This window comes from Hyaena hyaena, unplaced genomic scaffold (assembly GCF_003009895.1).
Source record: "Hyaena hyaena isolate Hyena2069 unplaced genomic scaffold, ASM300989v1 scaffold_337, whole genome shotgun sequence".
NCBI classification, from domain to species: domain Eukaryota; kingdom Metazoa; phylum Chordata; class Mammalia; order Carnivora; family Hyaenidae; genus Hyaena; species Hyaena hyaena.
This window is the reverse complement of record NW_024080966.1, coordinates 1,868,140-1,883,101: the sequence shown is the minus strand read 5'-3', so window position 1 is coordinate 1,883,101 and position 14,962 is coordinate 1,868,140. Positions and strand designations below refer to the sequence as shown.

Genomic DNA, 14,962 nt, shown 5'->3' with positions numbered 1-14,962 from the left:
TTCTCCAGCCATCCTAATGATTCTGTGAACTAACTTGTCTATTTAAATAAATTTCTTCTCTTAAACTAGCCAAAATAGATTCTTATTGTCTGTAGCTAAGAACTTGGATACAATACCTATTCTAGAAATACTCACACATCTATACAAAGAGCATATATAGTGGTCACTGAAGCATTTTTTTACATCAGGAACTTTAAATAACAAATGTTTACAAGTAGAGAAATGGTTAAATAAATTATGGAGTCCTATATAGGACCTAAAAAGAACAGGAGAGATCTGTATGTCCTGACAAAACAGGTCTCCAAGATGAAGTGAAAAAAGCTAACTTCAGAAAATAGGGGTTGTATGATCCAGGTTTTGGAAACAATTATGTTTTTGTTTACTTCAGAAAGGTCTTAATTTTTCTTCTTATACCTACCAAGAATGGTCAGGACCACGGGTCAATTGCGAGAGATGGCATTCTGATGGTGTGGTGACTTGCTTCACTTAACATATTGTACAGAAAACTCTCTATCCATTTGAGTACTAATCCAATTGGATTTTAACCTATAACTAATGTGACCATATAATTTCTCATTCAAACCTGAACCCTTGAAAAATAAAAGGAAAAATTAATACCTGCATTGGGACAACAGGTAAAAACCATACTGCCACAGACACATTAGGATCTATGGTTACTCTACCTATAACCTTAAGAAGATGTACTGTTTATCTTCAGTGTGCCCCTCCAAATCTACCTTTCACCTCCATTTTGTTCTCTCTCTCAGGAGACTTCCCTGGCCTGTACCACATCATTGAGCTCCTTTATCTTCTGACTTCAGGCAACCTTTGGCCAATACAAGGCCCAGAAGGAGAGGATGGTCAAGAGACTGAGATTAGGGTTTTTCTTCTTTTTGATCCTGTCTCTGGAGTCACCTCAAGCTGGCAGTACCTTGCCACCATGACACCATCAGTATCTGTCCTAGGCTGCCATAACAAGTTACCACAAACTAAGTGGCTTAAAACAGAAATATACTATCTCACAGTTTTGGATGCCAGAAGTCCAAAGTCAAGGTGAAGGAAGTGTTGAGTCCTTCTGGAGTCTCTGAAGGAGACTCTGTCCCATGTCTCTCCCTCAGCTTCTCATCAAGGACTGTTGGCAGTCCTTGGCATTCCTTGGCTTATAGATACATCATTCCAATATCTGCTTCCATCTTTACATTGTCTTCTCCTTTGTGTGCTTCTGTGTCTCAAATCATCTTCAGACTTTCTCTTATAAGCTTCCCTGTCATTAGATTTAGACCCTACCCTAAAACCAAGATGATTCATCTCAAGATCTTTAACTTAATTATATCCACAAAAACCCTTTTGTCAAATAAGGTCACAATCACGGGGTCCTGGGGATTAGGACTTGGAAATATCTTTTTAAGCGCCACCATTCAACCCACTACACTGTCCTTGCATATACTAGAACTTCTCCTATCTTAGGTCCTTTGGTGCCTAAAGGAAATAACAGCTCCTACTGTTACTCCACTATCTCTTGTGATCTCCTTGTACCCTGCCCACATCTGTATAAGAAGTACCTTTACTAACCCTTCTTGAACTATCCCAGTGTGTGTTGCCATATATTTCCTAGTGGTACCTTATCTGAAACATCAGTGGAGTAAGTGTGCAGGAGGCCAGAATCCTTAAATACAATTCTTCTCCCAGATATTTGGAACAGTGACAAGAGAAAAACTACAACCAAATTTTACAAAAGTGAACACATAATGAAGGAGACTAATTTCCAAACAGGTGGGTAATAAATTAAGGGGATCTTCCAACTTCAATCAAAACAACCAAAGGACTCAATTAATGTATTCAAAAATCCTAAATAGCTGCAGGATACAAAATCAATGTACAGAAATCAGTTGCATTTTTATACACCAATAATGAAGCAACAGAAAGAGAAATCAAGAAACAGATCCCATTTACAATTGCACCAAGAACCATAAAATATCTAGGAATAAACCTAACCAAAGGTATGAAAGAGCTGTATGCTGAAAACTTATGAAGTAAATTGAAGAAGACATAAAGAAATGGAAAAACATTCCATGCTTGTGGGTTGGAAGAACAAATATTGTTAAAATGTCAATGCTACCCAAAGCAATCTATAAATCCAATGCAATCCCAATCAAAACTGCACTGGCATTCTTCTGAAAATTAGAATAAACAATCCTAAAATTTGTATGGAACCACAAAAGACTTCAAATAGCCAAAGTTATGTTGAAAAAGAAAACCAAAGTGGGGGGCATCCCAATCCCAGACTTTAGCCTCTACTACAAAGCTGTAATCATCAATACAGGATGGTACTGGCACAAGAACAGACACAGAGACCAATGGAATACAATAAACAACCAAGAATTGGACCCACAAATGTATAGCTAACTAATATTTGACAAAGCAGTAAAGAGTATCCAATGGAAAAAAGATGGTGCTGGGAGAACTGGACAGCAACGTGCAGAAGAATGAAACAGCACCACTTTCTTATACCATACAGAAAAATAAAGTCAAAATGAATGAAAGACCTAAATGCGAGACAGGAAACCATCAAAACCCTAGAGGAAAAAACAAGCAACAACCTCTCTGACCTCAGCCACAGCAGTTTCTTGCTTGACACATCTCCGAAGGCAAGGGAATAAAAGCAAAAATAAACTTTTGGGACCTCGTCAAAATAAAAAGCTTCTGTACAGCAAAGGAAACGATCAACAAAACTAAAAGGCAACCAATGGAATGGGAGAAGATATTTGCAAATGGCAGATCAGATAAAGGGTTAGTGTCCAGAATCTATAAATAAGTAAATAAATAATCCAGTAACGAAAGGGGCAGAAGACATGAATAGATAGACACTTTTCCATAGAAGACATCCAGAGGGCCAAAAGACACATGAAAAGATACTCAATATCACTCATTATTAGGGAAGTACAAATCAAAACCACACTGGGATACCACCTCACACCGGTCAGAGTGGCTAAAATTAACAACTCAGGAAACAACAAATGTTGGCAAGGAAGTGAATAAATGGGGACCCTCTTGCACTGTTGGTGGGAATGCACACTGGTATAGCCGCTCTGGAAAACAGTGTGGAGGTTCCTCAAAAATTAAAAATAGAACTACCCTACAACCAGCAATAGGGCTACTAGGAATTTATCCAAAAGATACAGGAGTGCTGATTCATAAGGGCACATGTACCCCAATGTTTATAGCAGCACTTTCAACAGTAGCCAAATTTTGGAAAGAGCCCAAATTCCATCAACTGTTGAATGGATAAAGAAGATGTGGTTTATATACACTGGAATCCTACTTGGCAATGAGAAAGAATGAAATCCTGCCATTTGCAACAATGTGGATGGATCTGAAGGGTATTAAGCTAAATGAAAGAAGTCAGTCAGAAAAAGACAGATATCATATCTTTTCACTCATATGTGGAACTTGAGAAACTTAATGGAGGACCATGGGGGAGGGGAAGGGGAAAAATAGTTTCAAACAGAGAGGAAGGCAAACCGTAAGAGACTGTTGAATGCAGAGAACAAACTGAGGGTCGATGTGGGGGTCGAAGGAGGGGGAAATGGGTGATGGGCATTGAGGAGGGCACTTGCTGGGATGAGTACTAGGTGTTATATGTAAGCAATGAATCATGGGAATCTACCCCCAAAACCAAGAGCACACTATATACACTGAATGATAGCTAACTTGACAATAAATTAAAAGGAAAAGAAGAGAAAAGAAAAGAATAAGAAAAAAATCCTAAATAGCTATTTTTTTCCAGGTACTATGCAGGGATTAACAAATAACAAAGATATATACAATCATATTGCAACTTATAGTAAGGAATGGGAAGGAGAATTGGGTGATGTGGTAAGCAGAATTCTAAGATGGCTCCCATGATTCCTATCCCTGGTGTACACATTCTGTATAACTCCCTCCCCTTCAATGGAACCAATGAATATAATGGTTTATCACTCCCATGATTAGGTACTAACTGGCTGAGTTTAAATTAGTGAAAAGAGAGGCTGTCCTGGATTGTCTGACTTTGTCAGGTGAGATCTTCATTAATCCTCAAGGGTATGCTTCTTCTGTTGGACTAGAAGAAAGTAAGCAGCCATGTTGTGATCTTCCTGTGGGGGTCACATGGCAGGGAACTGTGATAAACCTCTTGATGCTGACAGCAGTCCTGGCTGACCATCAAGAAACTAAGAGGTTCAGTCCTAAAACTGCAAGGAGATGAGTTTTGCCAACAGCCAGTAAGCTTAAAAGAGAACCCTGAGCCTCAAAAACAAATCATAGCCCCAGCCAGCTCCTTGATTTAAGCTTGGTGAGATTCTGAGCAGAGGTTTCAGCTAACCTATATTGAATTCCTGACCCATGGAAACTGTGATATAATAAGTCTGTGCTGCTTAAATTCCTAAATTTATGTTAATTTTTTTATGCAGCAAGGGAAATCCAATATAGCTGGTATTAGTTTTGGGTGATCCAACACTAGTCACTGATAAGGAACACTATATCTCATTAAGATGTGAGGCTCCATTTAACCACAATTTTGGACTTCATGCTGTATTACAAAGCTGTAATCATCAAGACAGTGTGGGTCTGTCACATAAACAGACACATAGATCAATGTAACAGAACGGAGAATCCAGAAATGAACCCACATATGTATGGCCAAATAATCTTTGACAAAGCAAGAAAGACTATCCAATGGAAACAAAATGACAGTCTCTTCAGCAAATGGTGTTCAGAAAACTGGACTGCAACATGCAAAAAAAATGAAACCGGATCACTTTCTTACACCATACACAAAAATAAACTGAAAATGGATGAAAGACCTAAACATAAGACAGGAAGCCATTAAAATCCTAGAGTAGAAAAACGGCAAAAACCTCTTTGACCTCAGCCACAGCAACTTCTTATGTGACATGTCTCTGGAGGCAAAGGAAACAAAAGCAAAAATGAACTATTAGGACCTCATAAAGATAAAAAGCTTCTGTACAGCGAAGGAAACAATCAACAAAACAAAAAGGCAACCGATGGAATGAGAGAAGATATTTGCAAATGACAGATCAGCTAAAGGGTTAGTATCCAAAATCTATAAAGAACTTATCAAACTCAACAGCCAAAAATCAAATAATCCAGTGAAGAAATGGGCAAAAGACATGAATAGACACTTTTTCACAGAAGACATCCAGGTGGTCAATAGACGCATGAAAAAATAATCAACATTACTCATCAGCAGGGAAACACAAATCAAAACCACAATGAGATATCACCTCACAGAGGTCAGAGTGGCTAAAAATTAACAACTCAGGCAACAACAGATGTTGGCGAGGATGTGGAGAAAGAGAAACCCTTTTGCACTGCTGGTGGGAATGCAAACTGGTATAGCCACTCCGGAAAACAGTATGGAGGTTCCTCAAAAAATTAAATAGAATACCCTAAAACCCAGTAATTGTACTACTAGGTATTTATCCAAAGGATATAGGAGTGCTGATTCAAAGGGGTACATGTTCCCCAATGTTTATTATATAGCACTATCAAAAATAGCCAAATTATGGAAAAAGCCCAAATGTCCATCAACTGATGAATAGATAAAGAAGATGTGGTATATACACAATGGAATACTACTTGGCAATCAAAAAGAATGAAATCTTGCCATTTGCAACAAAGTAGATGGAACTAGAGTGTACTATGCTAAGTGAAATTAGTCAGTCAGAGAAACACATGTGTCATATGACTTCAGTCATGTAGAATTTAAGATACAAAACAGGTGAACATAATGGAAAGGAAGCAAAACTAATATAAAAACAGGGAGGGAGACAAAACATAAGAAACTCTTAAATACAGAGAACGAACTAAGGGTTGCTGGAGGGGTTTTTGCTGGGGGGATGGGCTAAATGGACAAGGGACATTGAGGAGGGCACTTGTTGGGATGAGCACTGGGTGTTACATATAGGTGATGAATCACTGAATTCTACTTAAATCATTATTGCACTATATGCTAGCTAACTTGAATGTAAATTTAAAAGAGAGAACGAGATGGGGCGCCTGGTTGGCTCAGTCAGTTAAGCGTCCAACTTCAGCTCAGGTCATGATCTCACAGTTCGTGAGTTCAAGCCCCGCATCGGGCTCTATGCTGACAGCCAGCTCAGAGCCTGGAGCCTGTTTCAGATTCTGTACCTCCCTCTCTCTCTGCCTCTCCCCTGCTCACGCTATCTCTCCTTCTCTCTCTGAGAAATAAATAAAACATTAAAAAATTTTTTTTAATTAAGAAAATAAAAGAACAAGAGAGAGATGTTTAAAAAATGGATGAACATACGAAAAGGGAAGCAAAAATAAGATAAAAACAGAGAGAGAAACAAAGCATAAGAGACTCGTAAATACAGAGAACAAACTGAAGGTTGCTGGAAGGGTGTTGGGTGGGGGGATGCGCTAAATGGACAAGGGGAGTTGAGGAAGGCACGTATTAGGATGAGCACTGGGTATTATATGTAAGTGATGAATCACTAAATTCTATTCCTGAAGTCATTTTTACACCATATGTTAACTAACTTGGATTTAAATAAAAAATAAATTAAAACAAACAAAAAAAAAAAACAAAGAACATGTGTGGCCCCATGAGTGGAGGATTGTAGCCAAAATGAAGCAGGGCTCCTAATGAGAATGAGAAGCTTCAGGACTATCAAGTTCCTTTGCTCTGTCTATAATTAATTATAAGGTAGCTTTGTGAATTTAGTTTCCTGGGACCTGGTTCAAACACTGGTTTGAACAAGGCACATGAGAATAATTCTAGACTTTGAGATACCGAAAGCAGAGAAGGGAATTGATTGGGAGAAATCAACTTAACCCTTCGGGTAATTTGCTGCGTTAATGTTGATGGCCAAGTGTTGAATTTTCATGAGCTTCCCAGGTCTTCTTGGAGGCTTGGCAGGCAATGTATACTAACTAACTGATTTAAAACAGATAAATCTAAACCTTATTGGCTTAACACAAAAGAAAGTTATTTCTCCCACACTCATAAGTCTTCTACCTGGTCTTTTAGATGTGACTTTCATCTTGTGACTTTGACCTTCTCTAGTGCCTCACAGTCTTCTGTATTAAGCCAGCAGATATGGAAAAAGAAAGGGTGAGGAGTAAAAGGAAGTTTCTATAGGCCCTGTGTTTTTTTTTTTTAATATTTTTATTTTTTTTTTTGAGAGAGAGACAGCGTGAGCAGGGGAGGGTCAGAGAGAGAGGGAGACACAGACTCTGAAATAGGCTCCAGGCTCTGAGCTGGCAGTCAGCATAGAGCCCGACGCGGGACTCGAACCCACAAACCGCGAGATCATGACCTAAGCGAAAGTTGGACCCTTAACCGACTAAGCCACCCAGGCGCCCCACTATAGGCCCTGTCTTGAAGTGGTGTACATCACTTCCACACACATTCCACTGGCCCAAACACAGTCACTGAGTGGCTGGGAAGTGTGGTCCCAGCAACACTCTACATTGTAGGAAGGGAGCAAGAGTATTCAGTGGTCAGATAGCTGTATCTCTCACAGGGAATTTTGAGATTTACCAAGGGGTTCCAAAACTGCAGAATCAAAATTTCTGCACAAGAGAGATCAAAGGTTAACTCGTAATTGGGGCATGCAAATTCTGGTTTAGAAGAGAAATGATCTATGGAAAAAACCAGACTCAGGGTCCTTGAGTTCTGTCCTTGGCCATGGGTATGAGTTAATAGCATAGTCATAAAAGAAGAAATAGGTATAACAGAGGTAAGGTGAGTATATACGTATACCTTGCCAAAAGTTTCCAGAAGAAAAATAAATTTGCAGCTGTTGAAATATGATCATCAAAAAGTACCTGAAATCAATTATACAAACTGTGAAACCTAAGTCATAATTATGCAATGAGGTATAAAGCTCACATTTTAGAAAATTTCTAAGAGGAAAATTATAGGCTGGTGTGCCAAGAGAAATAAAGCATGTATATCCTTTCAAACAAAGAAATTAGAATGTTGTTTTCCATCTTCTGTGAGCCTTGTTTTGGTAAGTCAATGACAAACCCCAAGGTTTGGTAACCCTTACTGGAAATGAGATGAAAGTTTGGCCCATGAACAGATGGGCTATCTCTGACCTTGTGCCTATTTCCATGTACCCACTTCTTCTGTTGTTCTGCTTGAGTTCCCAGGCTCCAGCTTTCTTTCTTTCTGTGGTATATTCTGCCTTGCAGCAAGGTGAGTTGCAGTCATTTGTTGTTGATGATGATGCTGATGATGTTCCTCCTAAACAAAAAGAGGTAAATTAAAAGATGCTTTCAGAAGCACCATACTAAAACCCCACAGCTATCAAGAACTTTATACTGTAGTTCTCTAGATGCCATTTTTGACCAAACTTCTGTCTCCTCCATGATCTGTTCTTTTCACTAAAACTCTAAAATTCACTCAATATGTCATTCCATACTGTCTAAATCTGCATAATCCAATATGGCATCCACTAACCACATAGAGGTACTGAGTGCTTGTAATATGGCTTGTCTGAACTGAGATGCACTATGGGTATAAAATATACACTGGAGTTTGAAGACTTAGTATGAAATGAGGAACCTCACATACTTCACTTTCCATTTTTATATTAATTACATGCTGAAATAACATTTTAGATATATTGGGTAAAAATAATACTTCATTGAAATTAATTTCACCATTTTATGTTTTTAATGTGCTGTTAGGAAATTTAAAATTACATGCCATATTTTATTTCTAAGGAAGAGAAGTAGTCTATAGTTCTCTAATAACTGTATTGTGTGTGTGTGTGTAGAGACTTGTGCCTTCAACTAAATTGTAAGCTCTTTGAGGGTAAGAACTATGTCATATACTTTTTTATATGCCCTGTTATATTCAGTAGAATCCACAGTAGTAGCAAATTCTTCAGGAATTTGAAGACTTTCTTGCTCATTCTAGCATTTTACGCCAAACAATTGGCAGTGGCTGTGCCTGGGGACCCACTAGAATGTGGGGAGGGAGGTAGGGCAGGTCTGAGGGGAGTCTCAATGTAGAGCAGCCAGGACATGAAGGACCTCCATGGGCTCCTGTGGGCAAGAAAAGTTTCTCTCAGAAACAGCCTGTCCAGGCACTCATTGTCCAGAGACTTTGGAGCTGTCTGATAGCTCTGCTAATCATTCACCACCTTTGGCTTCCTTCTCGGCTACTCGTGGGCAGTGTCTGGTTTGGGATAGGTGATTCCTATCTTCAAAGTCTGACATCAGGATGTCCATGTTTTAATGAACAACATGTAGTGCTGGTGCCTGGCCAAGATGGGGTCCTGAGCATCCCAGATGGGACCTTCAATGGGGCTACTTGTCCTCATATGTGCCACTTTCAACCTTGCACTTCCAACCTTGCTGATGGGTCAGTGCTGTCAACCTCCCTTCTTCTCTGACCACTGGCAACCAACTTACAGCTGCCAGAAACAACTGGGGAGATGAGTGTGGGAGCTGGCCTGAACTCTGCTGCCCTCATTTCATTTGGACCACAGCCTTGAAGTATGAGAAGCAACATTAAAAGTGACTGAATGCAGTTGCCTGAGGCCTGTGGACCATGCACACACCAGCCCACCCCTCCTGTTACTTAGGGGAGTGATGAACTCTGTGTTTCTCCCAGAGCAAATCCAAAAACCAAAGAGAATCCCTGGGGTCCTCTCCTCCCTTACTTCAGAAGTGTCACTGAGCTTTTCCCTTTGGATCTCCTCCCTCTGAGCATTGAGGTCTACCATGCTCCCCAAGCTTTTTGTTAATTCAAAAGAGATAAAGAGACAGTAGATAAATATGTTCACTTCTGTGACAACATGCATGATCTTTTACTTTCACATCAATAGAAAGTTAAGTTCAACATTCAATGTTTTTTTCACATAAGAGGTATGACATCCAGCAAATAAAGAGAGAACCAGAATTAGAACCCAGATTTATGACTTCCAGTAATGCATTTTCCACTTCCTTAGGTTGCCTTCTTAAAACTGCATTTGTATACCTCAATGGTAGCAATGGTCACCTCCAGATTATAGAGTTAAAGATCATTTTTAAAAATATTTTTAAAATATGTATTTATTTTTGAGACAGAGAGAGAGCATGAGCAGGGGAAGGGCAGAGAGCAAGGGAGACACAGAATCCGAAGTAGGCTCGTCAACCACGAGATCATGACCTGAGCCGAAGTTGGACGCTCAATTGACTGAGCCACCCATGCACCCCAAGATCATTTTTAATATTGTTCTTTTTGCTTATATATTTACATGATTTTTCTAAAATGACTATACATTAATCGAAAAAAGTCTAAAACTAAATTTTAAAATAAGCAAATTCCTTAATAAAGCAGAATTAAGCTTTGTTCTTCCAACTTGCCTTCACGCTGAAATCTTAATCCTGCCAAATCTCTCAATAGTAAGAAGCAATCTGAATTATTGCCATTCTCAAGGGCAAAGAGAGAGAGATATTTAATTTTTCTGGAATTAAGTGCACTTGAGAAAGACTAAGTATTTGGATGGGGTGAGGGCTCAGAAGCAATGCTATGACCTAGGTGAATTTTCACCTCCTCTCTTCTAGAGGTGCTATCGGCATACCGGTGCTGCCTCTCTTCCCCCATGACATTGCTTGTACTGTGAGGAGTGATGATTATGCAGAAGACTGTGATGTCAACGTGGTTCATGCTGAGTGATGGACTTCCTCTCCCAAACCTCCCCCCCCCACCTTTGCCTTAGCACAATTGCCACACTCCGAAAAACTCCTATTTCAGTACCTCCTGCAATAAACCCAACACCATGTGTGGGTCTAGGGCATGCCTCACATTCCCTGTACCTTTTTCTCCACCATCCTCTCTGCCTTATACTCAGCTTCCTGGTACCCAATACCTAGGACTCTGTCTTGTGAGGTGCATTAGACACTAGTGGAGTAACAGATAAATGAAGCTGATGGGCTAATTCACATTAAAATACAAATGACCAACACCAACTCACTAGAGTCACACATTCATTGGTATCTGCATTTGAAGAATTATACCTCATTCCCTTGTATCAGTTAAGAATGAATCAAGGGAGCAAAGTAGTATGAAATATGATTTTCTTATGGCTATTAGACCTTATACATTCGTATTGAAGAAGTCTATGGGAGGCTGTGGCCTTTCTGCTATGTGATAAGGTCTGAGATCATTTCAGGTCAATATGGCAGCAGTCAGGAAGAAGTATATTGCAGGAAGTTAGAGAATATCAAGGACAAACCAAAATGGATGAGAACAAAATTGAGTCTGTATGTGCCTCTCACCACCTCATACTTCAGTGGCAAGTGACCTGCAGAAGCTGGTGCCCTTGACACGAAGAGAAGCTGAGGAAGCTATAGGCCTGGTTGCTGCCCATGCCAAGGAGATGGGTCCACAGATCAATAACAGAACACATGAGCTATGTGGCACCTGGCACTCTACACACTCCCACCTTCTGATTCTCATGTAAATCTCTCCTATAGCCAACCCAACATGGAACTGTCTATAAGGAAGCAAATTCTGGGAAATATGGCTTAAGCTTAGTTAGGATAACACACTACAAAACCACCACAATCCCTGAAAATCAATATGAAAAGATAGATTTTCAGATCCATTTATTGGCCAGTTGAGATGTTGAAGTAGAGATGCGGGTATGGATGGAGATCTGAAGAGGAGGAGGAGGTGAAGGAAGCTTTCTTAGTGATCTTTGGAATGTGTATTTAAGAGACAGAAAAGCCAGATAGACACTAGGTATATATTATATGGTCACATATCCAAATGTTTCTAAATATATGTGTCCAGAAAGAAAACCTTACAAATGGAACAGAGTTATGTCTGAGAACAACTGTAGGGTTTGTGAGTGCCCAGGCTTCCTGAGGATACCACAGCAACCCCTACCCCCATCCCATACTCCTCTCTTTGTTTGAGTGCTTGGAAACACAAGGGGAAGAAAGCCATGGGAGAAAGGGACAGGTGTGAACAGAAGTGCCTCAAGGGCCATAGACAGGAGCTAAAATCATATTCACAAGTGTTCTTCTTTGTCATAAATCAGTTAGTTCTCAATGTTCCAGAATGGAATGGAATAATGAGACTTTACCTCACCAAATCTGTAGGCTTGTTTCAAGGAACATTTCCTCTGTGTGGGAGCAGTGGGTGGGGTAAGATGATAAAAGTTGGTGGAAGGCAATTCTTTCCAAAGCCCAGACTTTGCAGTGGCCCCAGAAGTTGTGGACTTGCCCAAAATTTGCTCTTCTCTCCTTTGTTAGACAGATCTGTGTAGCTCAATGGGAACCTTTATTGGTCATGTGTACCCAGGGCTGTTTCTAATCTCATATGGACTGTGTCAGGCAATAGTAGTCTCCAAAGCTATGATATTCAAAGACTCTCTCCTGGATCCTTCATGCCATCCTCGGAATAACAGAAGATGGGCCAGGCTGTGGAAAATATCCTATGGAGGTTTGCTGAAGATGTTGGTGGGCTCCATTTTGATAGCTTATGAGATCAGCTGCATTAAAGGAGGGTTGATACTGATGAACAGAGAGCTGCCACCAAGATTTATGTACCCCAAAGAGTGGCAGCACCTCACTATGTTCACCCTCCTTACGCTCAATGGCTGTGTAGATATCACGAGCAAGAACTTGCTACCTCAGAGGTGTGTGGTCCTAGAGAAAGGTACCTTGGTCCTGACCTTCTATGTGCTCCTGTTGTTGTTGTCGTCACATGTCCAGGACTCAACAGGGATAGAGCTTCAGATTCATTATCTGCTCATCGTGGTGGTGTTCCTGTTGATGCTGGTATTGACCATACAGCTGTGGACTCCTGACACATTTCACCTCTTGCTAATTGAGACTTTTCTGTTCCTGATGATGGGCTCCTGGCTGATACAGGGAGGCTTTATTCTGTACAGACCAGTCACTGGCTACCCATGGCAGGATGATGACATCAGTGACATCATGTTTATCACCACCTTCTTCTGTTGGCATGTGATGATCAATGCTTTGTGTCTGCTGGGAATCTATGGAATCTCTTCCTTGTGGCATTGTTGTTACCGTCCCAGCTTGAAGCTGATGGGATCCAAAGAAACTCCATGTCACAGGGGCACTGTAGGACCCCTCTACAAATTGCTGCGGGAAGTGCAACAGTCAGAGAAAGAGGACCAGGCTCTTCTCCTTTCAAGGAGCTCTTCCTGAGACAGGGCCTAGAATGCCTGGCACATTGTCCACCCATCTTCCTCCTTGTGTGTTCACTCAGACAGTGCACTGTAGCCTTTTTGGTCCCCAGTGAAGGTAATAGACAGCAGTTAGTCTCTATGTGCTGGTACATCTCCTACCCTTGAACTTCTAATTGCTGAAGAGATGAGGAGAGAGGAACTTAAGAGATGCTGATGGGATTGGTGGGGTGGTAGGGAGAGCACCAGGGGAGTAGGTAAATGTGTGAGAAAAGCCATGGGGGCAGAAGATGCAATCAAAGGGAGACCTTCAAATGGACAGCAGTGTCCAGCAGTCATGCTGTCACCAGTGACTTCTCCAGGCACAAGTGATTGCCTTTTACTTGAAAGTATAATGATTTCTTGCAATTCAAAACTGGAATCATTTAAGTCTCATCCTGATAAAGTGAGTACTTCAGGTTGCTCACTAAAGTTGCTCTGCCATGTGGAAGTAATATAAACAGAATTTATCATTAATTTATACTGGTTGAAATTATTTTTATATCCCCTTCCCATTTTTAATGATTGCCTTCATTTCAAATCCAAATTAATAAAGTGAGACTTTATTAATGCTTTAATATAGCAACATTTCACATGTGAAATATTCAAATATAGAATTCAAGTGCTCAGTGCTTTTCCAACTTCATATTTTACTACTCCTATTCCCACCAAAGTTTATCTATTTCACAATCACCAATTTTGCACATGTAGTTTCCTAGAGCGTATCCTTGGGTCTTTGCAAGTTTCAGTCCCTTGCATCTTACAGAAAGCCATCAGACAATCACAGTTTTACCCTGTTTTTTGATACCCAGCATAAAACCCACCTTCACTCTCACCCCACTGAGCTCCCCCAAGGGGGCCTTCTCCAAGCTCTTACTGACCCCTTTGTTCTGGAATTCATAGGTGTGTATAATAAACCTGCTTTGTTAAATTGCCCCTGCAGCTGATACACTGTGCTTTGTACTCTCTTTGAAATAATTTCTTTTGGGTAAGTTTTTCCTCACCACCTAAAGCATAGATTCCTAAAGGGTAAGGACTTTATGGTATCCAAGTTACATAATTTCCTATGTATGTCCCAAAATGTAGTATAAGTGATGCATAATAAAGGCTTATTTGGGGGCGCCTGGGTGGCTCAGTCGGTTAAGCATCCAACTTCAGCTCAGGTCATGATCTCATAGTTCATGGGTTCAAGCCCCACAACGGGCTCTGTGCTGACAGCCAGGTCAGAGGCTGGAGCCTGCTTCGGATTCTGTGTCTCCCTCTCTCTCTGACCCTCCCCTGCTCATGCTCTGTCTCTCCCTCTTGCAGAAATAAATAAAACATTAAAATTTTTTTTAAAAATAAAGGCTTATTTGCTTCCAGAATCTCTGCCTACCCCTGTTCCTTCTAAATGTGTTTCAGCACAGGTCCAAGATTCTGTGAACCTGTGGGAAATACCAACAGTCTCCAAGCTTGAGTCATCTCCTTAGTAATGACTCCACTTTCTTCCTCATTCCTGGGAAAACAAAATCCACCAACCTATTTCTGAATTGTTTACTCTGTTAGTGCTTTTTAATCTGTAAGGAACTTCCAGAAAACTGAAACTCAGCAGGTTGACTTACCCAAGTCTTACAGCTGGTACAAGGAAAGACAGGAATTTGAGTGCAGGTATGTTTGACTCAAGCCAGTAACTGTCCTCTGGGTCACAGTGACTTTGCTAATGGCAATGGTAAAGGAAGTGATCCTCAAATTGAAATTTT

At 40.5% G+C, this 14,962-nt stretch overlaps 1 protein-coding gene across 1 annotated transcript; it reads left to right on the top strand.

The window, feature by feature from the left end:
* The first annotated feature begins 12,300 nt into the window (after window positions 1-12,300).
* Window positions 12,301-13,206, top strand: TEDDM1 (transmembrane epididymal protein 1). Its single transcript, XM_039249311.1, has one exon. The coding sequence runs from the start codon at window positions 12,301-12,303 to the stop codon at window positions 13,204-13,206; it is 906 nt and encodes a 301-aa protein (XP_039105242.1).
* The last annotated feature ends 1,756 nt before the right edge of the window (window positions 13,207-14,962 follow it).

What these genes read in the sequence shown, in the direction of transcription:
- TEDDM1 (XM_039249311.1), top strand. Translation starts at nt 12,301, where the DNA reads ATGGGAACCTTTATTGGTCATGTGTACCCAGGGCTGTTTCTAATCTCA.